The sequence below is a fragment of the Dermacentor variabilis genome, chromosome 5, assembly GCF_050947875.1.
Source record: "Dermacentor variabilis isolate Ectoservices chromosome 5, ASM5094787v1, whole genome shotgun sequence".
NCBI classification, from domain to species: Eukaryota; Metazoa; Arthropoda; class Arachnida; order Ixodida; family Ixodidae; genus Dermacentor; species Dermacentor variabilis.
Window position 1 is genome coordinate 38,379,581 of NC_134572.1, and position 26,234 is coordinate 38,405,814.

Genomic DNA, 26,234 nt, shown 5'->3' on the forward strand with positions numbered 1-26,234 from the left:
GATCAGCTCCGACCAGCAACAAGTTATTTTTTTCGCCCACTTCATTTCCCTTTTCTTCAATATTTCCTTGATTTCAATTTCAGTTTTTGTGGTCGTTATGAGAAGGAAAGACTTGCATATACAATAGCAACCATACTGAATCAGTTATGTAGGAAATACATCGACACCATGGCATAGTGCACTTTAACAGGGCAGTGTGCCGTGCGGGAGCAATGACGTGGTTTTTTTCTTCTTGCTTTTGCGATGACGGCCTGGGGTGCTGGAGCATGGATGGATGGGTGGATGCTATGACTGTCCCTTTGGAACGGGGCGGTTAGTTGCACCATCAAGCTCTTGTTCTTATTTTGTCTAATGTCCTACCTATGTTCTTTAGAGAAAAAACACACATAGAATTCCCATCATCAAGCTTTCTGAACCACTACTGGGAGCTTTTGTTTTCGTGAGCCTCCGTTGTCCGTGGGTCTCTCTACTTCTCAGCCACCAAACCTCCAATCGCCTCTTACTAATCTCTATTGCGCACATGCTTGCTTTCTGCCTGCTCTCGCTGAACCCAAGAACTTCAAGGAGGCCAAAGGTGCCTAAATCTACCGCTGGGCAGATATCTTCGCATTATAATAAAATATGCTCTATCGTTTCCCTAGCTTTGCCGCAGCAAGCACTTCAAGGAGGCCAAAGGTGCCTAAATCTACCGCTGGGCAGGTATCTTCGCATTATAATAAATTATGCTCTATCGTTTCCCTAGCTTTACCGCAGCAAGCACATGCTTCGTCTGTATTACATGTACATGCGTCTGTACATGCTTCATCTGTAAGCAAGCTCATGCTTCGTCGGCTCCTAACAATGCAGTATTTTATGAGTCTCTATCGAGACCTCTTACCCTAGTCGCTTCACAAAGGTAACTGATTCAAATTGGCCATCTCAAACAGACGGTAGCCGGGCGAGCCCTTCTACAGCGCCTTCGAAAGAGATCTGAGTCCCGAGCGTACTTGGCCCTTAATACTCTTGGTTACATGAGTCTTGACGCTAGAGGTCGAACTAAAGGTTGAAACCACTTTGGTCATTCGCGAGCCTGATTATTCGTTGAAAATTCCTCACGTTCGCGCTAAGCGGAGTTCTCCTTTGGCGGCAACGCGTCCGCTCGTACTGGAACATCTTGGGACTGAATATGCACGTCATCTACAAATTTTTACTGACGGTTCTGTGGACAAGGCCAGAGGATCTAGTGCAGCTACTTTTCACATTCCCTCTTTGAAGTATGATTGGTCTGTTCGCTTCACTGCACTCGTGTCCTCCACAACGGCCAAAAGCGTTGCCATTGAGGCAGCTCTAAAGAAGCTACGGTTTTGTACGCCTTAAGCTGTTGTCATTCCTACAGATTCAAACTCTGCCCTTCAAACGTTAGAGCATGGGTTCCCTACTGATGCCCTATGTCTTAGCTCCTTACGCTCGGTGCACAATCTCCATATCAAAGGCTTCTCCATACGTTTCCAATGGGTGCCTTCGCACATAGGTATCATAGGCAACGAGATGGCGGACAGCCTCGCCCATAGAGCGCTGTCTGGGAATTCATTAAGAAAAGTGCCTCAAGAGGACAGGAGACTCTTCAGAGAAGCGGTGTTGTGCCACTTCAGTTCCTTGTGGAGCTCACCTCACAAGCCTTGTGTGACCGAGGGTTTCAAAAGAAACCAAGCCACCTTACTGCTCCGCATTCGCACGAGCTCTGCTCGTACCCCTGCATGGATGTATAGGACTGGCCTGGCGGTGTCTCCATTATGTTCAACCTGTGGTGTGTGCGGTGACATAGAACATTACCTTATGTGCTATACTTTATAACGCGGAAAGAAGTGTGTTATTCGGGTCCCTCAAGAAGACAGGAGTTCCTCACAGTTCCCTTCAGGACATTGTTTTCCTGCGCGGGAACCAGTTGTGTAGGAAGGAGGTTTCTCGTCTGCTTTTAAATTACCTGCAGGACACGGATTTGGCCTCCACATGGTGACCTTAGGAGTGACTATTTGTAATTGTGTGGCCTGTGTCTGATTATGTGATTTATTTATTTTAAGTGTCGCTGCGGTGGAGCAATTGCCGGCAGCAACTGCCAGCAGCAACTGCAAGGCTAATCCCTCCAGTAGCCTACAACCACTCAACTCAACTCATAAATTGTTTCTTTCCTGATTTAATTTTTTGTTCTTGAGTAGTTACTCATAGCAAGTTTATTTTCCATTGCCGCCACCCATGATATTTTCTCAGCCTCTGATTTTCGCTTGACGTGCTTTGTTGCCATGTTGCGCACCGTACCGGGCGCATAATTACTGGTAAGCTTCCTAGTTCTTTTCCTTCTCTGTGAATCAATGTTTTGCAGCCAAGCTATTAAAGGCTACTTTTCCCACTATCGTGTCCGCGTATAAAAAAATCACAAACATTGTGTAATGCCGGGCCGACCAGCGGCGGAGGTGAAGCAGGCATTAACACTCGCCATACGTGGGCCGATTCCGGAGATAGTGAAATGCCAGGCCGACTCGCGGCGGAGATGCAGTTCGTCATTAAAGGCCCACATACACAGCTTCACTGATCATCCTTCTTCACAGAATGGAAAGGCACTGAGTATTTTTTCCCTGTATAAATATCTGAACACATTCATTTACTTTCTTCCATATTCCTGAGTTGTTCTTCATGATCAATTTTACTCTGAGCTTTTCTCGCTTCCGAACTTGTCCAGCCCATATTACCCTGCACAGCTTCATTTGTAGTCTTGCTGTAAGCGCGCAATGTGAGGCGTCCCACTGACTTTTGGTTGCGATCGACTCCTGCTTGTACCCCTAACTTCAAGCAAACAACCACATTTCCAAGTGTAAGTGCTGGAACCATTACATATTTCCACATACCCTGGATCATCTCGCACCTATTGTGTCCCCATACCGCTCTGTGTTTCATTATGGCCGCATTTCTCTTCCCCTTTGCTATCGTTTTTTCCTGTGTTTCCATTTATCTGTTGTCTTCGTTTATTCATAGACCAAGCTATTTATATTCATTTACCCGAGGTATTTCCTGACCTTGTATTGACACTGTCTGTTCACTGTTTTCATTGAATACTCTAACGCCGCATTTTTGACGCTAACTTTTTGACCTAAATTATCACCTTCCCTACCACAGATATTAGCCAGACGTTGCATGACACTTGTTAGCTAGCAACACCCAGCCGCCTGTTTATATGAGAGATTAACCTCGATATTGCTTCCCGCTAGCTCCCTTTTCATCCTTACCATGTACATCATAAACACTCCGGTCTACTGTAGTGTCATCTATCTCTGCAGGCTGAAGTCATTGTTGGAAGGCGAAGTCATAACAGCGCATGCACCACAGGGCCTCCGGGATCAGCAGTTATGGTGGTCGGGGAGGTCATGCACGTCCGTGCGGAAATCGCCGGTTGCTTGCTACGGTTTTTCCTACCACGTTCGCACATTTTATTTATGTGCACGGCAAGCGCTGGGTTTGTGAAAGGCGTTTTTTTTTTTTGTGCATTGAGTATCCTGCACAACGATCAGAACAACTCCGGGCTTCTTCGGAGAGAACAGTGGCAGCATTATTGCCCTTCGGAACCATATTGCGGAGCGAAATAGCCAAACCATGCTGACTGCATTCGTCGCAGAGGATTAATTTGTTTTCTTCAGTGAAACCAGGCGACAGCATTTCTGGCTGATGCAACACGAAAGGAATCCCGTGCAAACCCACTAAGCACTGTGCAGGTGCCTCTTCCAGGCTTCGCATCCTCGTGCGCTTCGAAATACTTTGATAACAAAAACATATGCGTGCTTACCAAACGGAACGAGCATACCAGTGTTTGTTTGCCTTCTGAAACCGAAACGCTGAGCAGACGATCAGGAACACTGCATGATCTGTGGTTGGAAATGTGCAAGCTTGGACGGCGTCATTGATGCACCGTAACAGTTTGTATTATTTTTATTGAAATAACAATTATATGGACATTCCAGGCGCATTTACGCCATCGTCGTCGTCGTCGCCGCCGCCGTGATGTTCTGTATAAAGCTCAAGGGCAATAAAATTCTCGCCGCGGCCTCGCGTGCCCGGCCGGCCGCTGTATCTTGAAAGCCATCTGATACAGGTACAGAGTCTGCGCTGCGCTGTGTCATCGCGCTTAGTTCGCGTAGACGCGAGTGGCTGCAGGAAAAAAAATTATGGGGTTTTACGCGCCAAAACCACTTTCTGATTATGAGGCACGTCGTAGTGGTGGACTCCGGAAATTTAGACCACCTGGGGTTATTTGACGTGCACCTAAATCTAAGTACACGGGTGTTTTCGCATTTCGCCCCCATCGAAATGCGGCCGCCGTGGCCGGGATTACATCCCGCGACCTCGTGCTCAGCAGCCTAACAGCATAACCACTGAGCAACTACGGCGGGTAGGCTGCAGGATGGTCAATTCGCTCGCTGCTGCTGCCCCGTTTTCTCACTGCAGGGTTTTGGCAGCGAGTTTCCGCGGTCATCGGGTGAGATGTGTTCATGTTTGCTTGTGCGTGCGTGACACCATTCTTGTTAATTTAGTTAGTATGCCTATGTTTGCAAGTTTTTACGGCCAATGAAAATACTATCCTTTCTTCGTATAGCTGTCCACTAATTTGCTATTGCAATCGATGCTTCGCCTTTCTTGCGAAACTGCGACTTTCTTTGCAAATAATAATAATTTCAATTGTATTATGAGCGCATTTTAGTTTATAAATGCAAGAAGTGTTTCACAACATATTTAAATTTCGCGTGCTGTGCACACCGGCATATCGCAGCGCGTGTCTGGTGGCATCATCGCAGAAGCGTCCTTAGTTCTCCCATTGTTTTGATATATGGGCGGTACACTGCCACATTCCAGTACACCATTACCCTGGTCATTAGTATAATAAAAACTTATTTCATCTGTTTGTATAACTTTTTATGGAACTGCTCATGACTGGTTTGCATAATTGTTTTGTAGCTGCTCATATGTTCTTTATATCTGATCTGTAAAACGAATTGACATGTTATTGCTTTTCTTTTAAATGCTAGAGCTTAGCCAAGCCATGTAGGTGCAGTTTTTTCTCTGGTCACCAATTTTCGTTGCAACAATGTATTATTTATGGAAGAAATGAATTCTGTGATTGACTGACTAGTTTACTGATGAGTGACTTTTATTTCCATCGTGATGTGATCGAGTGGAAAGTAAAAATCTACGAAGGCTTGCTTCTCCTTCCTTGCTCCATTTAATGACAAATGAAATGGGGGTGACACGCTAACTTTCCATGGTTCAAGTGGTGTACTCTATTAGAGGCGCTTCTATACCTTTCTTGAGCAAGTAGTAATATACCCATTTTCTTTCAGTCAACCCTGCAATGCAGTGTAACGACTTGAAGGCTATTGCCAAGGACTTCGGCATGATATGCAACGAGGATGAAAAGAACGGCACCACGTTTTCCTGCGATGGTGCCAAAACCCATGCCATAGGATCGGCAACACTAGACGGAATGCCCTTCGAGATTTGCAAGCGTAAGTATTGTTTAGGCAAAGAAGTCTCGGTTTTTTGCTGTGATTGCAATATTTGCAAGAGGTAGCCATAACTTTTCACTGGAAGGCTTCAGCAAAACTGCTCCCTTAACCAAATCGCTAACAGATTTCCAGAGACGACACCATACCTTGCTCGTTAATGATTCACAACAACGCCCAACATGGTTTGCTGGTACATATTTATCTCAGGGAAAATTTATATAAGGAACGTTATCACTGATAGCGCCAGGTGATCCCTAGGCACCCATTGGCAGAGCCCGTCACATCGCTTAGTGCCTAGCCCATACCGGTACATACATGCAGCAAAATGACTGACCAACGTGTCGGCTACCACGCAACAAACCATGTGGTTGAAGCAATTGGTGTTACTCGAGACAGAGCATCGCGATGGCACGAACGTTTCTTCTGCGACTCCTCAAACTCATTCCAGAGCTGTGATAACAAGCATCTGCGAACCCGCTACCTATTCAAGGGCTGATGACACCACTCCTTCAGCAAGAACAGTGCCAAAGAAAATGTCATCTTTCATTGCAATCTACCGGTGTTGGGGTCTCTAGACAGCCCAGGCACAAAAGCTGACCTGATTTTTCTCTTCACAATTGTTCAGTCTTTTGAAGCGCGAAGAACTGCTCAGTTGAATTACATATACAATAAATACATATAGAATATATAGAATATAAACAATTACGAGTAAGTAGGCCTTTTTGAACCACATCGCAAAGCTCCAATGAACATATAATAGACCATTTTCAGAATGCAGATAAATATCATTCTGAGCAAGTTAATATATGTTCGACTATTAATTTCTGCCCTTTTATAACCGGGTTCATACTTTGAACTACAATGTCGTCTGTGAGACAAGCCAGAAAATAAATTGCTTTCGTGTGCTTGATGCTAGTGTCCGCAACTCTTACACTGAATAACTGACACATTCACTTGTACGGCGTTCGCTGCGTGCATGTGCACGCACACACGCACACATGATTATGCGTTTTGAGGCATATAGCTCACTGAACTAATAAGGTACCAAGAAGGCATGCAGAGGACACTGTTTAATGGCGAAGTGCCCTTTGCCTAAGGACACTTTAACTATATTTTCTCAGTTTAGCTCACCTGGCCCAAAGCATGCAGCATGGACAAGTAGCTCTATCTGGCTATTGACAGCACTCTGATTCTAAATCTAACAAGGCCCGCCAAGGTGGGATATTACAGAAATTTCAGGTTTAGCGCTAAAACATTTTATGGGCATGAAGAGCAAGAAGCCACAAATCGCTACTCTAACCAGATGTTTGCCGTGACCTAAAGTACAAAAATTTGTCAGCCCTTTGTAAGTGTACACCAAAAGGGATTTAAACAAAGAAATATGTAAAGACATTTAATTAAAGAATAAGAAAATAAAAATGCAATGCGCATTTATCAAAACATCTCGCACGGTTACAGCACGACCATGCAACGAGACCTGCCAAGGTGATGACCGAAAGCATTGCGTCCTCGAATCGTGTGTCTGCAAGCCACAGTTCAAGCACGACCTGAAAACTGGAAAGTGCGAAAGTGAGTTTTGTTTCAATACAAAATGCTATATTCTATTTGCAAGTATTATTTTACCGCACAATTGACAACGACGCCAGTACTACGCAGACACGCACCATGTTGGGCCTACTTGTCATGTATATTAAATTTAGTTCTGTACTCCTAAGTTCTGAATTATTCAGATGTTGGCGTTGTTTCACTGCTGCATTTTTCTGGTGATGGTAACCTCTCTGTGCAGTAGAAACTTGTTGATACGATTTTTTTAATACCATGGAAAAAAATGTGTCATCCAACAAAATGTGAGACATAATAAGACTTGTGGCAGGGCTTCGGATGATACAAACATAAATGTGCAGATTTCATGCACGGCCGGAATTGATGTTATGCGGAGAATTTTGCAGGTACCTGGCTATCCAGCATTTTTTGCGATTCTGAAAACCGTTCTTAGATAAACCAACGTTTGTCTCAATTGAGAAGCTGTGTGTGTGTGGGTCGCAAGCGTACGTGCGTGTGACGACTAACAGCAGCACGACGACGACCACGTCGAAGACGATCGTATGGCAGCAAAGCTATACCTACGCCGGCCGTTCGACATAGCCTACACGAGGATTGTTGGTTTCTGCATGGGTAGTGCATGAGCATAAGCGAGAGAAAGATTAATTGTGACGTCATCAGCAACTACGTGTTTTACAATCGTGTGTATCTTATATCTTGTGGTGCATGGTAAAACGACGATGGCATTTGAACTCCAACGAAGAGTTGTTAAAATATGATTAACTTGGGCAATCAAGAAGTTGGTAAAACGTCACACAGTTTCTAAGCAGCATAAACTGGTACGAAAAAAGTGCTGGGGAAAGTGGGCCGGTCCCAGAGTTAGCCATGTCTAAAAAACGGGGCCTCAAAGCAAGAACTGCCACCAGAAACGAAGGCAAGAACGTGACACGTGGCGCAAGTGCCGACTATTTCTAACATCTAGAGCGCTATAACGTAAAGCGATTCCAAACACTTCTATTCCAATTCTGCTATCAGCCCTCAACGATTGGTCAAGAAATGTTCGGGCCATCCTCAACTTCACCTGCCAGTCCGCGACGTCACGAAAACCGTGATAGCGCCCCATCTGATATGACGTGTACTCACTGATTATGCGTGATTAAGCCGAACGAAAGAAAATCATTTCTGATTCGACGCCTATTCGCCAATAGCCCTCTGCTATTAGTCAAAAGTTTTCGAGCTGCGCCGACTTCTCCTGTCTGTCACGCGATGTCACAAAACCGCGAAAACTCACCACCTCAAAGTGACGTGTACGCGTTAAAGATGCATTAATATGCCGAACAAAACTGAATTTTTTTCTGAGTAGTCAGAGACTGCCCCGTTCCGAAAGGAATAGAAGAGGGCTGCCCGCCGATCGCTCAGGCACTCGCTACTCACACCTGGCGGAGAGCATGGATTTATATGTATATAATAAACTTTTTTTGCGTGGCAGTATGACGTTATCGAGCCTTTCGGTACGTATACGGCATCGCTCTGCCAACACTTCCTTGTTGAGGGTCCGTTTTAGCGTTGCGCTGCATGCCGCCGCGATTTTCGTGCATCCACCGCAAGCTAAGTAAGGGGAAGCTGACAGTTCGCTTATGCCGGCACCATCCTCTACATCCGGCTATATATCTTCAGTGCGCTCGCTCGGCCCCATCAAAACCCTCTCCACTTGAGCGTGCTCCTCGCCTCTTGTCTGTCAGTTAGATAGGACAAACGGCTCAGTGTAGGCCATGTTATTCATTTTGAAAGCGAACCAAGGTGACGTCCTATAAGCGAGGAGAGCGTTTGATTGGGCTTTTCAGATAACGCTGTGGGAGACCGCCGGATGCTTGCGTTGGCGGTTACGTAAATTTAAAGTCATGAGCTTAGAATGAAAACAGATTGGAAAAGTTTTACGTTCTATGGCCCCTGACTGCCTTTGGAAAGAGACACGTATGCGTTCGACAGTGGTCTAACCAGTCTGGAACACTTTGAAAGCGTTTTATTGCGATAGCAATTAAATGAAAACTCCAGGCATAAAGTCTAAAGGCGATAACACCATCACCGCGCGTCGTATGCAATATGTGCGAGGGAAAGTATGCGAGGGGAACCGAAGATCGTGGCTCAATCTGGCGCGCGCGAACGAAGAAAGCGGAGGGCAAAGGCGTTGTTTTCCGTCGCGCGAAAGGCCGTGGGGTGATGGGAGGGAGGCAGGGAGAGGGGCGGCGCTGTGCTCCCGCAGCAGCTGCGCATTTCGTGACTGGACGCAAAGGGGAACTGACGGCCGCGGAACAATCTCGCGCGCCGTATATGGAGGCAAGCGTAGGCAGCGCGGAAGGGATGGGGAGTGGCTTCGACTACGCCAGCAAGTGCGTACTTTGCACGGCCGCGCTTCATAACGCGCGTGGTCGCGCCCGCCGTATCTTGAAAGTGATCTGCAGACGGCTCATACCATTTTGAGCGCTGCAGTGTGTTCTCGTCGCTCCAGCGTTAAAGCGACAGACCGCGCTATGGTCACTTCGTTTACTGCTGCTGCCACGCTTACTCACGCTACCGTTTTGACAGCTAGTGTCCACGCCGATCGAATGTGACGCGTTCATGTCTGTTCGTGAGCGCAGGCAGCATTCTTGTTAATACAGCTGGTAAGTGAATGTTTCCAAGTTTATACGGCCGATAAAACTACTATCCTTACTTAGTTGTGCTGTGCACTAATTTGCTATCGCAATCGATGCTTCGCCTTGAGGGCGAAACTGCGCCTTCTTGTTCTTCAACAAAACCTGTAGAGCCCCTATTACAAAAGAAGCAGTTATAGAATCCATACATTCCCCCTAGTTGGGCTGGTGTTTTTAATGCGGACAATGAGTGTTGTAAATATAGTTTTCTCTGTGTGTGTGTGTGTGTGTGTGAGTGCGTGTGCGTGCGTGCGTGCGTGCGTGCGTGCGTGCGTGTGTGTGTGTGTGTGTGTGTGTGTGTGTGTGTGTGCGTGTGTGACATTTCAGAAATAGGCAACAAAGACGAAAAGCGATTATGGCCTAGTGGTTGGAGTACTGGGCCAATAGGCCCTACGGCAGAGGTGTACAATTTCACCGTCATTCACACAAAATTTTTAATAAAGCGAAACAAGACAGGAACGCACCTACCTCAATGTGCCAAGAATCAGGCAAAAAATGCTTCCCTTCACTCTACGAAAAGTTTACACCCTTTGAGTCGTATCTTTGCCACACAACCATAAACGTCATCTGTCCTGTCCGCATTTCCTTTCTTTAACGCTGCCAGCCCGGTACTTCCCAGTAACGAACGGCATGCACGCTATCAGCATGACATAGCATTGCCGACAGGAAAGTAGCGGGCGCGGCGTTTCCAAGAAAGCAAACGCAAGCAAGGCAGATGACGATTATCGATGTGCGGCATATATACACCCCAAAGGGTGTAAACTTTTTTAGAGTGTTTAAAAGCTACTATCCCACAAGACCTTAGTTAAATAGGAAGCCAAAAGATTATTGAAAACCAGCTCAATAAAGCTCGTTGTCATTACCTGGCGGATAGATCGATCGTTAAGCATGTTATGGAACAGTCGTAGCCATAAATCACAGTAAGAAAACCTTTTGATTTCCATTTGGTGCTTGGGTCAAACTTCCGATAATAACAGCCTTCGTTCATGTACTCTCAGTCCTATTTCACTTTCTACACAGCCATGTCTATAAAAATGATCATGCAAAGTATCCAAGATCACGAAGCAGCGTCAATGTGAGTGTGGAGTGACTGTTTGTGCTTTCGTCCAACTCCTCTTGTCTTTCGACTTCATCAGCCGTGTTGATATTGGCGACCAGCGATGATCTGAACACGGCGACGGCGATTCTTCTGCGCTGCACGGCAGGCTCAACACGCGGCGGTCAACATTTTGGGAACGTGTGCTTGTTCTGCCCGTGCAAAGACCATAAGCAGGGACATGGCGAAGGAAGAAGGAAACTGAAGATGCAGAAGACTGGTGCAGTTGTAGCCACGGGCCTCCTCTTCCTTAAAAAAGTGATAACAGTCTTTTCAACACCTGATTCATGGCCGATTCCTGTGAGAGGGTTGCGCCATTTCACTAAGGAACAAGAACAAGGACCTGCAAGCCTGCAAGACCCCAGACTTGTCTACAACATACAGGTGCTACCGACAAATGATGCCGCGTCTATGGTGTGCTGCAACAGCTTTTAGACACAACAATCGAGAAAGTAATGCACATGTCCCTGCTGACACTAAACGAGACCGGTGCTTTAGGGCGTTAGGGTCAAGAAAATTCATAACAAACAGGCACGTATCTGAAGGGGCGTTGTTTGGAGCGCCTGGGCTCGCCAGCAAGGAGCGGCTGCACGGCGTGTAGCCGTGACTCAAAGAAGCCCGACTTAATTTTTGCTGTGCAATATATAAATTTGGAGGACGCCCCATAAATCATGATTTGGGGCATTTCCTCTGCGCCCTCTGTACATCCCCCCTTTTCAGGACCATGAGTTGGTAGCAATTCAAAGCCCACCATATTGGTTTACGTAAGAAAAACTAAACAAGCACGCACCGACAGCCTGGTAATAGAAAGAAAACATAATCCGTAATCCTGCCATCGTATTGGTTTGCTTCAACGACATGGCGTCGACGTGGACGCAGCCCGCCTGCGATCTACATTTGTGTAGTTCTATTGCGTTAGCAATTATATGGACCCTCCAAGCGTATTTCTGCCGTCGCAACGATGTTCCGTATAAAGTTCAAACACGACAACATCGTCGCGCGCGCCGTACGCTGTATGTGCGAGTGAAATCTTGCGAGGGTCAGCGACGATTGCGGCTCCTCGCGCGCGCGAGGGAGGAAGGAGCAGTGGAAGCAGTGCGGGTGAGCACGGAAACAAGCGCGGCAGCTCCTGCACAGCACTTGTGAGGGTTAGGCGTCCAGAGGGCACTGTGCACATGTGATGCCGCGTATAAATCTTGACCCGACCCTTCTCTGGTCGTCTTTCCTTTGTGCCACACTCCTGTCATGTACTAACGCGATAGCGTTAAGGATCCCGTGTCGCAGAAAATCTAGTGTCGGCGCCGTGGGGGTCGCTTGGCACATAATCACTCTGAACCACAACAGCGCAGGCCCTCCACGTGGCTCATACCTTGCCTTGCATTCTTTACAAAGTTATTCTTCGGAATTTTGAGAATAACAGCTCATAAACAAAAGTTATGAAACAGAACACCGACAGCGCATGCGTTTTACATTTCTGTGACATGGCCATGTCTCAACCACGTCCCGACGCAGCCGGCATTAGCGGCGTGCAGGACCACAGCAGCAGCAACGGGAAAGTCAAAAAAAGAGGCAAAGATAGCTTCGCTTTAACAAGTGTTTCGTCGTTGACGACACGCGGTGGCGGCGGTTGTGGCCGGCAGTCGACTGCGAAGCGAGAAAGACGCCAGTGGGTGATGCTCGCCCAGAGCCTGGCGAATTGCGCGGTATGCCTCGGAAGTACGCTATACTGCCGACGATGCTCGCCAAGCGGGAAACGAGGTGCGGCGTGTGAAACGGCGGGAGCAAGGCGTTCGACCGCGAGTGCTGCTCTCCCCTGCTGAGAGGATGCAACGTAATTGCGTCCTGCTTTTGTTACTCATTTCTAACACTTACTGGCGACAAGCATTCTGCACCCTTAGGTAGTGCTCGCATTCGTCGTTGAGGAGGTCGACCTAAAGCGCCACACGTGTACTTCACACTGCGGCTCGTTTTGTGTTGCGAGAATTCCGACCCCTAGGATCGTATAACTTCATTCATTACTAAGTGTACAGCAGGCTTTCGCCTTCACGTGTTACAGGAGTGTAACATACTGCCGAACTTTTCTGGTTTTCGGCGTCTTCGTGCTGTCTAGCTTTAGTGAGCGCGTCCTGCAGCGTCAGTTTTGGGTTTCGACAAAGCTCGTCCGATCAAGCGCGTCTAGAGCAGGCCCACGATGAACCAATCGCGTACGAGGCATTCTTCGACGTCTGTTGACGAGCATTTGTATTATTTCACTATGTTCCGGAGCGTTCTGTAGAAGGCGTCCATCGTTTAGCTGGGCATCTGCGTCCGTCGGTGGAACAGTCTCGATTCGTTTACGTTATGTCGTCGACGGCGGCACAAGCGGCAGCGGAGGCGCCGCCGTAGAGCAAGGGAGGTCGCACCGCAAGCCGTCTCCCGACAACATGGAAGAAATGTCAAGTGAACCGTCGAAGAACCCCTCGTACAGTCCCCGTTTAATTATGGTGACAAAAGTATAGATAGGCATGGCGCCAGGTGACGCCAAGGGCGCTTGGTAACTGCCGCTCTGGGACGTTCCACTTGGTGGATGCATGGACATCACAGTCTACTTCGTTGACTGCATGCATGAAATGGCTCGTGAGCGCCTCTTTGACGGCTTCGAGAAAACGGTACGCCTCGGCGTCCGTCACAAATGAAGCAAGAATGAGTCGTGCTTGAGTACTTATGCAGTACAGGAGCGTGCGGACCAAGGCCTTTTCGGAAGCAGCGGTCAGACCCGACGCGAGCGCATAGTCCTCCAATTGGAGTAGCCATGCTGGTCACCGAGTTGGGTCGTCGAACGTGAAGGGCAGCGGAGAGTGATGCTGGCTGTTACCAATGCGGGGGCAGCTCGGTGTTCGACATTCTGACACCATGAAAGGGCGTTGTTTGGAGCGTGGTAGAGCCACCCTGAGCTCGCCAGCATGGAGCGACTCCACCGTGTTGTTGCTGTGACTCGAAGAACCCCGACTTTATTTTCGCTGTGTGTACATGTGAAGGGTGCCACCATCAAATGATTTGCAGAATGTATTTTGCGCTCTCTACAGTGTCAACGTGGTTCTACTGTAATTTCTTCTTTTTTTTTGCCTGCTTACCTGAGTAGCCTCTGCAGCACATTTGGGGCATGTCTTTTGCGCCGTCTACAGTATCAACGAAGTTCTATTGTACTTTTTTGCCTGCTTACTGGAGTAGCTTGTGCAGCCCAACAAATCACCCACACAAATTCTTAAAGATTTAAATCACTTTGCACCATCCACTAGGCAAAATTTAAGACTTTTTTATACCCGTCATATGGCAAAGTTCTGAGTTTCATTAAATTATAAAATGTAATGTAAAAGGAAGAAGATATATCCGTTTTTAATATAATCTGGCTCTCCCTTCCCGTCAGACTCCCTGGCTCTCCCTTCCCGAGGTATTTCAAGGTAAAAAACATTTCGCTACAGCGCACAAGCGCAGCTAGCGAATTTTCACAGTTCTGACCAGCTCGATGTTATGCAGAACGCTCTTTTCGAAATTTATTTGCAGATTTCACAAGCACGTCATAAGCAGCGTTGATGAGTCCGAGCAGCGTTATCACCGTTTCGGCGTCTGTCCCTGTGTGCATTCTTTCTGTGCCTTGTCCTTAAAATGCGCGGTTATAACCATGTTCCATCAAGCCAGCAACCAACAAGCCCGTCTAAGTCTGTTAAGCGTTATCACCAGCACGAATAGCCGCACAGATTAAATTATATACATGCAGACATATATACACACTATAAAATAAATATACGTAGAGTACTTCTGAATGAGTCCAATAAGAAGCTTTGTCACTGGTTCTGGATTGCAGCACAGACTGCACAACATACACACATGTCGATTTACATTTCCCATTAAGCTTCTTTTTTGATGAGAAATCTGACCAAAGCATGTAAAATTCAGTCGTACACATAATTTATTCACTTAAAACGAAATATCAGCTGTTTGTTTTTGTACAACTGCTAAGCCTTACATATACTTTGGGCTGTCGTGCCGCCAAGTGGGCCTTTCATTGGGTATACTCGGTCTGGTGAAGCTGTTGAAAACTGCCATCTCTCAATTTCTCCTCTTCAGTGCATTCTTTTTAATGCAAAAGCATTAAATGCCCAATTGCATGAAAATACGGCGCAGTAGCCGGCGGCGTGACCGAATGATAGTGCAAAAATGGCCGACGGCAAAGAGTAAAACCATATCAAAAAGACGCACTTTCGCCCGAAAGGCGAGTCATCGATTGCGATATATAGCGAATTGGTATACAGCTGCAGCATGTAAGAATAATAGTTTTATCGGCCGTAAAAACTCGGAAACATTTTTCTAAATTGTGGGCTTTTACGTGCCAAAACCACTTTCTGATTATGGGGCACGCCGTAATGGAGGACTCCGGAAATTTCGACCACCTGGGGTTCTTTAACGTGCACCTAAATCTAAGTAAACGGGTGTTTTCGCATTTCGCTCCCATCGAAATGCGGCCGCCATGGCCGGGATTCGATCCCTTGACCTCGTGCTCAGCAGCCTAACGCCATAGCCACTGAGCAACCACGGCGGGTAACTTGGAAACATTGGCTCACTAACTGAATTAGCAAGCATGGTGTCAGCACGCGCAAGAAAACATGAACACATCACACTCTATGAGCGCGGACACTCGCTGTCAAAACGCTGGTGTGAGCAAGCGCGGCGGCAGCAGCGAGCGAAGTGACCTTCGTGCAGTCTATCGCTTCAACGCAAGAGCGGCGAGAACACAGAGCGCACGAAGGTATGAGCCGTCTGCAGATCCCTTCCAAGATAGGGCGCGAGCAACCACGTGCGGCCGTGCACAGTACGCACGTGTTGGTGAAGTCGATCAAAGCCGCCCTCTCGCGCTGCCTGCCCGCCTTCCGCCATATAGGGCGCGCGAGATTGAGCCGCGATCGTCAGTTCCCCTAGCGTCCGGTCGCCAAATGCGCAGTTGGTGCCGAAGCACGCGTAAGCAGTCTTAGTGTCTCCGCCGATCCTTTTTTCTTTCTTTTGTGAAATAAAATAACCGGAATTAAATTTTGCACAGATATATGCGAAGCCATCCCGAACCTCTGCCATCGAGATGCAACGTGTGAACCCGGTGTAAACTACCAAAACTTCTACTGCAAGTGAGTAAGGCCACGTTTCATTGAGCTGTTTGGAAAACAGTCGTTTATTTCATCAATTCGTTGTGATAATAAGAGGAATGTGGGGCGGGAATGACTCTAAAATTCATGAGTCGCCAATCACTACCATTAAAGGCCCATGCAGCGATATTTTGGGTAGCGTAAGAAGCTTCGTTTCAGACAGTGTACATGCAGCACAGCCTCCGTGCAAAATCTGACGTTTGATACGCGAACAGATATGTGACAAAAGTGTCACAAAATTAGAAGCATTTCATACCGAATTTTTTTTTAAAGATGCTGTATTTAAGTTCCCTGGAAGTGATGTATGATTAACAGCACGCACCTCCACGGCATTACGTCCGAGATTAGCCGTTGCCGGCGACTTCCTATGGCACGCAGGAAAATACTACACATGTGTGTATACTACACATGTATAAAAAATTTTGCCTAAGCGAAGTTTCGTTGCAATTGTCCTTTAGGAAAGCACCTGCTTTTCACTATAACTAATCCTGTCTATTGAACATCACTTCCCTTACCCAGTTCTCGTCTTATTCTTTTGTGCCTGATAAGGCTCCTCGCCCTTGGCAAACTGGAAGCTATGTATATCTTGCCCAAGACTACAGTTGTTGCCAAGACCAACGTCGCTCGATTATGGACTATCTGGATCGAGCGGCCGAACTTAGACGACCAGTCCCTGCAAGAGTTTGCCGTTGGGCTAGTAAAGACATGGTTTTTAGAATGAAAACAGCATCGAAAATGGACCAAGAAATGCACACACCACGCTCACTTGCAACTGAAGATTTATTTTTTGTGCTGTAAAATATATACATAGATAAAAGTGGCATTACAGAGCTATGTGCAAAACAAGTTTTCAATCGCCGGTCAACACAAGTCAGGTTTATTTTGTACACTGCACAATATATACGGGAAAAAGATGGGTGTAAAATGCTGTACACAAAAGAAATCATCAATGGCAGGTCAGAGCTGTGTCTGTCTCTCTTTGTAGTACCAGTTTTTTTTTTATAAGTACACGTTCTCTTGTTGAAAATGAATACAGGTGGAGGCTTCCCTCGTTTGCCAACTGGTGAACACTGCCGTCATTGCAGCAGATTAGGATAGCGTAAGAAATCGCAAGCTTAGTTTTGCAAAATAAACTTTTTATAATCCTGCGAAAACAGAAACTTAAAATTGGCACGAACATTTTTCCGTTTGTTGCACATTCTTTAATTTCGGATTTCCTCAATTCTGGTAATGCATCTACTAAAGAATTTACGCAATTTATTCTAAAATCGTCGGGCTCCTATAGCCATCCTATGAGTGGAAGCGCTTTCTCTTTGCCACTGCTACGACATAGCCAGGGTTCTTCAGTTGAACTCACGAGCAGCTAGCGTCATCAGCAATAGTCTCATGGTCGCACACAACATAGCAAGTCAGAACGTCCATAAAATTCAAGCTGTAATTGTCCTTTTGTAGTGCGCACCTGCACCTGTTTTTTTATGATGGGCTAAAAATTTCAACTTTGTAATTTTGCAACAAACAACAGCTTATTACTACAAATACCTTATATGGCAGTTGCTTTATAGGGCGCCTCCGTCAAGTTCCATCTTTGGTCAATGGACCAGTTTGTAACTTAGATTCGACATTTGCTCCCCCATTTGCTCATCTGTCACTATACCACTCCTGCAAACATCACTGCACATAAACACTAATATTTGCAGGTGCCCTGATAAGCGAACAGGACCACAGTGCCAACGTGAGAACAAGCCTTTGCAATGTAAGTATCCATTTCAACTAAAATCTTTTTCTTTTGAAATAAATTGTAAACTTGTTTCACAAAGCCTCGAATCCATTCCAGCAAGTAATTTGTGAGGTTTACATAGTACAGATTTATCTGCAAAATTTTTATATTCTTTTTTATGAGAATTTTCAATGATGAAACGAACAAAAGTGGTTAGCAAGATGGGTAAAACTGGCCTAATGTCATTTACTATAGCCTATAGGTCTACCATTATTAAGTCTTGTCGTTATTTATTTATTTATTATTTATTTATTTATCTGTATGACTCGGGACCAAGATACGAGTGGTAGGATGCATAATATAGACAAATCACACAATTGATATGGTAATAAAATAAGTAATAAACACATGGGTAAATGATAACTCCTTATTTAGGTGCTACGAACGAAATATTCAATCACACAATTATTACAAGTTTACAGAATATACATACCAAATGCAAATACATATTATTCACAATAGCCATGGCAACAAATGCATAGGTAACGAATCTGTAAACCATACCTGCATATTTAACCATTATGAACACAATTAATATTCAGTTACCCATTCAAAATATCTCCGTGAAAAGGCACCAGTTATACTACGGTCTAGATAAAGTGCGTATGCAAAATAATTATTGACTGTAATTAATCTGCATTCACACAAAAATTAAGAACAAAGGAGGAGAGCACATATTGCAGTGAAAACTTGTTTTTAGAAGTTCATTCCAGTCACGTGCCACTCTAAAAAAAGATACCTAAGACAGTCTCTCAAAAATCTTTGTTCCTCTACAAATTTAGTGTTCATTCATTTTTTTAATTCTTGGCCTCGATCCACTTACATATTTTGATTTGTCAATTAACACTAAATCATTAATCATATTGTAAAAGACGTTAATCCATTTCTGCTTCCTTCTTGATTCCAGTAGCGGCTCAGTTGCTGTGATATAAAGCGGGGATACTGAAATGTCCACTCTGTAAGACCAGTACCCAAGCCGAGGAGCACGCCGCTCTGCATTTCTAATTTTGATATAAGGGTTTTGGAGTGTGAATTTCATGCCTCACAGGCGCACTCCAGTATGAATCGCGCTAACAGTATGGAACGAACGCTGTGTTCTGAAAAAGCGTGGCACCTAGCTCGAAATGCTCATAGATCTTGGTGCCACCTAACAATACCATATATTTACAGTTTATTATTAACAATCACAGACTGCAATGCACTTGACAGAAATGACTGCCTTCATTAATCCGAATGAGCCAAGCAGCATTTCTTGCCTGTAACTCAGCCATTCATTGCAGCAGCCTGCTTACATTGTGTAGTTAACATCAGACTTAGCCAGAACAACGAATGAAGCTTTATTTCCCATTGAACAATGGCGTAGGGTGAGGAAAAGGCCGAGAAGAGATGGCTTGAGATCCCTCAACCCCCTGTTTATGCTTCACTAAATATGTGAAGACACATATTTAGATGCTTAAGAAGTTTAAATGTGAGCTATAACGAGCAAACATTGAATGCTTTGGAAGTAAGCCGCATCCCAAGCTAGAACATTAATGTCACTGAGGCCAGAAATTTTCAGCACCCTTCACATGAGAAACAAAAAGGAGATCGAGGCAAGTTCATTATGCAAGATGAAGGCTGCACATTTCGCAGGCACAAACAGTAAAAATGGAAACTTTCAACAACCATGCGCATTAGTACTTTCGTTGTCTGTAAAATTATTTTTAAATCTAACTTTTTGACATTCTATTTCAGCTGCCCAGCTGAACATTGTCATCGTTGGTGTCGTACTTTCATCCTTGTTACTGATGTGCTTCGTCGTCTCTGCAAGCATCATATCGAGGTAAATTTTAAAAATAGAACTGCAGGCTGCATAAAAGACTGTTCTGCTCGATATGTTCATAATCATGTAAAATAATGCGTCATTAGCAACCATAACAATGGTGTTTGGAAATAATATAAATCTGCAAGCAAGGGACAGCCTAGAGAAAGAAAGGAAGATATCAAGAATACTGTCCTTGTAATAAAACCGAGGCATGTAGAGCACTGATACAGAGCAGAGGTTATAGAAAGAACATCTCTTTTGTTTGGTGAATAGATTTATTTATTTATTTATTTATTTATTTATTTATTTATTTATTTGTACTGCTAGCCCTTTGGTGCCGACAAAGGGCAGAACAGAGAGATGTGAACACACTGCATACATAAACCGCACTTCAGGCAGTGCTTCTAGCCGTAAACATAATTGTATACGAAGTAGTATACAAACAAAATAATGATAGTGATGCTGGCGCATTGCCTTACAAATGCCACCGCAAATACTACAGGCAATAAGTATCTGATCATATGGAACTAAACATCAAGCAAGATATTTTACAGCCAGTGCAAGACGTAGTACCCAGTTGATGAAAGAGTGTGGAAATTAGGAAATGTCCAAGCTCAAGCTGGAGTCAGCAGCGCAAGACAGGGGTAATCGGAGATTGCTGAGAAAGATCTTCGTCCTGCACTGAACATAAAAATAAGCTGATGATGATGATAGCAAGAATAGCAAGATGTAGTACATAACACAAATATAGAATAATATTCGACATAAAAAAACAATAAGAGGCTTACACTCAATACAGAAGAAATGAGGTTGTCGCCAAGCGCGTATAGCTGAGCATCAATGCCCAAGATATGACACAATAAAGTTCGAACACGTTTAGGGAAGGTGACTGTATCATATCATGTGGAAGTGAATTCCCCTACTCAATTGAGCTCAATTGGTGTTCGTGGCTGCTCCTTACTTGTCGAGATCAGTGCTGCCTGAATACTGCCCAGCGTTCAAGATGATAAAATTGTTACGTAGCGCATAGAGGTATTTCAATCGAGCTACCTTCCTGCGATCCGAATGTAGAGGCAACTTAAGTTCATTTGGCATATCAGCTATTAGTCGGTAGGTCGGCATTTTGAAAAAGATTAACATAAACATAGCCGCTCAACTATTTCAATCCTATCAGTTGGGTACTTCTTATAATTAAGGGTCCCACATAGTGTCTGCATACTTCAGCGTTGGCCGCATGAGAGATAAATGTGCAGTTAATTTGACTTTTGTCTCTAAAAGCTGTACACATTATAAAATTTATGCGGTGTATTTATACTTTTGTCTACTGTTTGGCAGTAACTCAGAAGCGCTTAAATTGTTTGTACATTACAAATGATAAAGGTTCCTACTCAGATCAGGCATCTGAAAATCTGTCATATTAGTCCTGTTTGCCAGTGAAGGCACGCTGCAGACACTGTGCCGTGGGACGCAGTGGTAGACCTCGTCATTCGTGCTGCGGTTCCAACTTTCCTTACACCGGCTGTGCCAAACACGATGCATCTCAGACGTTATCTATAATTTCATCCTCATAAAAAGGTGTCCAGACAAGCCCTAAGCTGTTCTCTTCAGGTAGAGTGTTTACACCTTCTTGTACATTCTTCTGGCTATAGAAAGTACTACTGTTTAAAATCAGTTACAAAAGTTATTTATCTTACTCGGTGTAATGCAGTCGATAGATTTCCAGATTAGTTGTTTTGTGTATTATTTATTGGTATTAATCGACAAAAGCTGCAATGCCATAAAACCATAGGATGTCAAAGAGATTTATAGACTTTATGTAAGAAAAGTATGCTCATCTAAATAAATGTTTAATGGAATCTCTTTATTTAATGTTCTCGTCATGAATGACCATTTTCATGCAAATGTGAAGTCACGTCTGATGCCGAGAACACTAGTACACTGCACGCGCCAAGTGTAAAAAAATATTTGACGAGATAGGGAACCATGCAATAGATTAGTGGCTTTTTTCTTTTGTTTTTGTAGCAAATTGCTTGTTTGCCTTAACCAAGCAGTGATGCAATTTTTTTTTCTCATAAACGGCACTCGTAATCACGCAGTTGTGGCAGACAGCAATTCCTAGTCCGCCACATACAGGCGTGCCCTTCTTCGGAACCTTGATTTTATTGGTTTCTTGCTCCGTGCTTATCAGCGCCTGCTCTAGCCATCAGCTTTCTATTGAATGAAAACTGGCAACAACTGCCGCAGTCACGTATTGCACAGTGACAGCAAAGGACAAGGAGAGATCAGCAGCCACTGGCGAATATTACTTACAAAAAAGGCACCAAATATCACTAGGACATCAAACAAATTGCATATATACTATACTTAAAGTTTTGCGGCTGGTTAAGAGCCATAATTTTAAATGACATATGCTGAACTGCACAGTTTTATTCTTGGCGTTTGAATAAATGATTGCTTCTGGCCTCGTTTCAAGAATATTGTAATACTTTGTGTTGCCGTTGTCGTCATGTTCCTGTCTAACATATTTGTGACGATGCATGACCGTGGGCAGAGGCAGCTTCCTGAAGAATGTAGCCTAAGTTTGTTTCTTTGTCACTATGTTCATGTGCGCTCCTTGCAACTATACTGTCTTTCCTCTCCTAGGTTGAAGAAGAAACTTGAAGGCCCCAACTTCAAGAAAGATGTAAGCGCTACTCATATTTAAGTTTGCAAGAATGTGGGCTCATTCCTGAAGTTCATTTCAACGGTGTCCCGTCTTCTGTACTGTTCCTTCTTCAGTATGCACCAATCTGCCAGTCTTCAATGCTTATCTTATTCCAAAGCTCCAGCACCTCAGTCTTCTTCCCTTTCATAACCACTTGGGTTTCTGCACATTATAAGCTATCCTCAGATTTTAAATTTGCAGATTATTTTTCTAATCTACTGGTCAGGTCTGGTATACCATAGAGTACCCTCGTTATTTATGTGTACAACAATGACACTAATAATGCAAATACTGAGCCCGCTCTAATTAAATTGCTTGCTGGCTATCATGTACAGTTTAACAAGATTAAGTGCAACGACAGTCGATTATGGCCTAATCTAAATTTAAATGTAATGCACATCATTTACAGTGAACAATACACGGTACGCGAATCATGTCGTGTTTGTTCCCTTTCTGTAGCACTTTAATTAGCTTTACAGTATAGAAAGTTATAATACTCTTGTACAGGTAGCACGAAATTGAATGTTATCAAAACTGTTGACATGAAATTAACAAAAAAAATAACTTATCTTTTCCACACAATCTTGTCATTAGTGTGCTCACTGAGCTATGTACATACTTTAGCATCCCACTAACGAGTAGCTTAACTTGGGACAGGCTCATTTCTACTATAATCGAGAGTTCGACGGAAGCCTCACTGGTCGGAATGACACATGACAAAGAAAGAGGTACACCGACCAAGTAAAACTTATTAAAAGGCAATGTTTTATTAAAATACAGTGTTTAAAATACAATGTCTTTTAATAAGTTTTACTTGGTCGGTGTACGTCTTTCTTTCTCATTTCTACCATGTGCACACCAAGCTCAGCTTTCTTACACTCTTAAGCAAAATTACATCCTTTGGGCCGTATCTTGCCACACAACAATAACCGTCATCCGTCTTGTCCGCATTTCCTTTCTTTAACGCTGCGAGCGTGGTACTTCCAAGTCACGAACGGCATGCGCGTTATTGCAAGTTTCATATAGAGTATATAACAGTTGTGAAAATCCATCTCCCTCGCGACGATAACAGGTCAAATGTTTACGAGAGATGTCCAACCTTTGTGCCTTATGCTGCGCTGACAATTCTTTCAGGACCCACTTTGCACAAATTTTCCGAAAATTTAGCCTGTCGTGTAAGATGAAATACGGTGAATCATGACTGATGTTAAAGTATTGGCGATTTCGTCCACGATGATTCGTCTGCTTTCCGTCACCATGCCCTCAACGACTCTCAAATTGTGCTCAGTCGTTGATGTCCTCTTGAGGTGAAGTGAACGGTATTGCATTAATTTCCTTAAACCCGCTAAAGACGACGACAGCAGACGATCGTACTAGCCAAGTCGATGGCCTGTGCGATATTTTTGCGCGACGAGGAAATATCGCGCAGGCCATCGACATGGCCAGTACGATCGTCTGCTGTCGTTGTCTTTAGCGGGTTTAAGGAAATTAATGCAATACCGTTCACTTCACCCCAAGAGGACATCAACGACTGAGCAAAATTTGAGAGTCGTTGAGGGCATGGTGATGGAAAACAGACGAATCACCGTGGACGAAATCGCCAATACTTTAACATCAGTCATGATTCACAATAATCCTCGTCACATAAAGAAGTTCTTCCCTGTTTGAAACGCTCTATCCTTTCGTAGATCTTGCTTCGCGATAAACTGTCACCATACTGCGCTTGCATTCGACGAATAATTTCGGCAGGTTTAACACCTTGTGCAAAGAAAAAGCTAATCACGGCCATCATTCTCTCCTTAGTGCAGATCGACAAAAGAGCTGCCATGTTTAACGGTCTGCTACACTCTAACGACTAACGCGGGAGTAAGAGTGACACGTTCCATAGAAGTGTTGCAGGCGACATTAATTTAGCGCTTCATACTAGCAGGGTTACTAAACTCTAGTGCGAGAAATTGCAATAGTCCCTTTACTTTTTGACTTTCACTCGTACATATGATAGTTTATATCAATAAGGGCCCGTAAGGCAAGAAAAACCACCGCATCCCTTACAAAGTGTGCCCACATGCACTATTACATTTTTTTTTTCCTTTGTAAAAACATGTAAGTACAAAGTAAAGAAGGGATCAATAACACGTCTATATTTGTTGCTTTGTTCAAGTGGTTTCTTTTAAAAGTATTATTATTGCCTGCATGCGAACTGAGATTTGTATAGATGAGTTTGTCAGATGATTTGCGAGCACCTCTCGTTTTCATTACATATTCCTGTGAGCGAATTCGCTTCTTTAAATACAGAACATTGATGTCTAAAATAAGACCATTGCCTGTGTTATTGGTTTGTGAAAGTTACCTCAAAACTCCCTAACTTTGGGCTGCCAGACAGAAATGCGTCAATTTCTTCCATTTTTAACTTTAAATATCACAATCAATTTTCCCCCTTTCCCCCACCGCAGAAATTAAAAAATATATGCAAAACCCGAGAACGAAGAACCCTAGTTATAAATAGCAATAACATTAGCATATTAGAAATGGCTTGATAACTAGCTCTCAAAATTACATTTCTGAAATATAGTGTACTATTGATTCACCAGCTAGCAGTTATGAGAAAGCAAGGCAGTGCAAGCTAGAGGTGTAAAATAGAACAAATGTTATTGGTCTCTTTTCTTTAAAAGAAGGATAATAAACTATCTATAACTATCCATGCTTGCAAAGAAAAGTATGCAGAGTCACTAGCACCGTAGCGCACAAGAAATAACACACTTAAACATTTCGATCAATGACAGCACATGACCGATTACTGCCTACGTCACTAATTAGTACTGAAACTGCTGAACTTGATCCATGCTCAATATGTTATGGTTATCGCTGTCGTGCACATTCTTTTAGCTTTAACATTCGTACATTTTGCATGCCACGTGTTTGTTTGTTTTCTTATTTGTAAACTTGTTTGCTTTTTTGCACCCCTGCTTGGGTCAAACAGTCCTCCGGTATATAATAGATAAGTAACTAAATAAGTTATATATTTAGTTACAAACTCTTACGGTATTAGTTGCAAATTCTTATGGTAGTATGCCATAACCTTTACAGCCATACTTACTGAAAGTATCTTTTTTTTTTTTTTTACTACGCAGCCTGAACGAAATCCACAGCGTGAGCTTCGCGGCTACGACGGCCCGTACAGGGCTTCGGACCCAGCCTCCTTAAGCCGACAGAGGGACCACACGTCGCTATGAGAGCGCTCACTTTATGTTATTCATTTTTTTTTCTTCTGCAAGTCCTTTGTTTTTCAACATCTGTCATCACCACGCTCGATTACGGGTTGCTCATTTGAGTGCTAGAAACGTGTTCCCTAGGAATTCGCTGTTTTCATACATGAGCTGCATGGCTAAGCCATCTGATGATGCGAGCCTTGAAAGTCATCACGAACTATCGAAATGAGCTGCATGGCTAAGCCATATGTAGCAAACGTAATCACCACGAATGGCCAAACTAGCACCAATCAATGACAGGCAACCATTTTTTTCTGGGCAGAATCATTGATAGTAACATAGACGTTGTTTTGTTTTGTTTTATTTGAAGGTTGTGTATGTCGAGTAAGAAAAAAATAAAGTAAATAAAAATAAATAATAAGTACGGTGTCATTATTTATGACACCTTAGTTCGTAGTGCTTGGGTGGCTTTAGATCAATGTGGCCCTCTCTTTCCTCTCATCCTTTACTATCAACATATATACAGTAAACTCTCAATTGTACGAACGTCGGTTATCGAATATTTCAGAATAACGAACTTTTGAAAAATCCCCGGCAGTTTTCTTATAGATTCTATGCAAAAATGTTTCACTTAAACGAATTTCGGAACAGTCAATATTTCAGTTTAACGAACTCTCTCAGAGGACCAAGGCTTATTTTTGCGATCA

General features: G+C 44.0%; 1 protein-coding gene across 1 annotated transcript in view; it reads left to right on the forward strand.

Moving 5' to 3' along the window:
- Positions 1 to 25,987, forward strand: part of LOC142582434 (uncharacterized) — a 61,744-nt gene extending 35,757 nt beyond the window's left edge. The window contains exons 5-11 of the mRNA XM_075692149.1: positions 5,364 to 5,528; positions 6,987 to 7,097; positions 15,934 to 16,015; positions 17,731 to 17,786; positions 19,545 to 19,632; positions 22,258 to 22,297; positions 25,450 to 25,987. Of these exons, the coding sequence (XP_075548264.1) occupies positions 5,364 to 5,528; positions 6,987 to 7,097; positions 15,934 to 16,015; positions 17,731 to 17,786; positions 19,545 to 19,632; positions 22,258 to 22,297; positions 25,450 to 25,551 (644 nt within the window). The 3' untranslated portion in view covers positions 25,552 to 25,987. The remainder of the gene's footprint in view (positions 1 to 5,363; positions 5,529 to 6,986; positions 7,098 to 15,933; positions 16,016 to 17,730; positions 17,787 to 19,544; positions 19,633 to 22,257; positions 22,298 to 25,449) is intronic.
- The last annotated feature ends 247 nt before the right edge of the window (positions 25,988 to 26,234 follow it).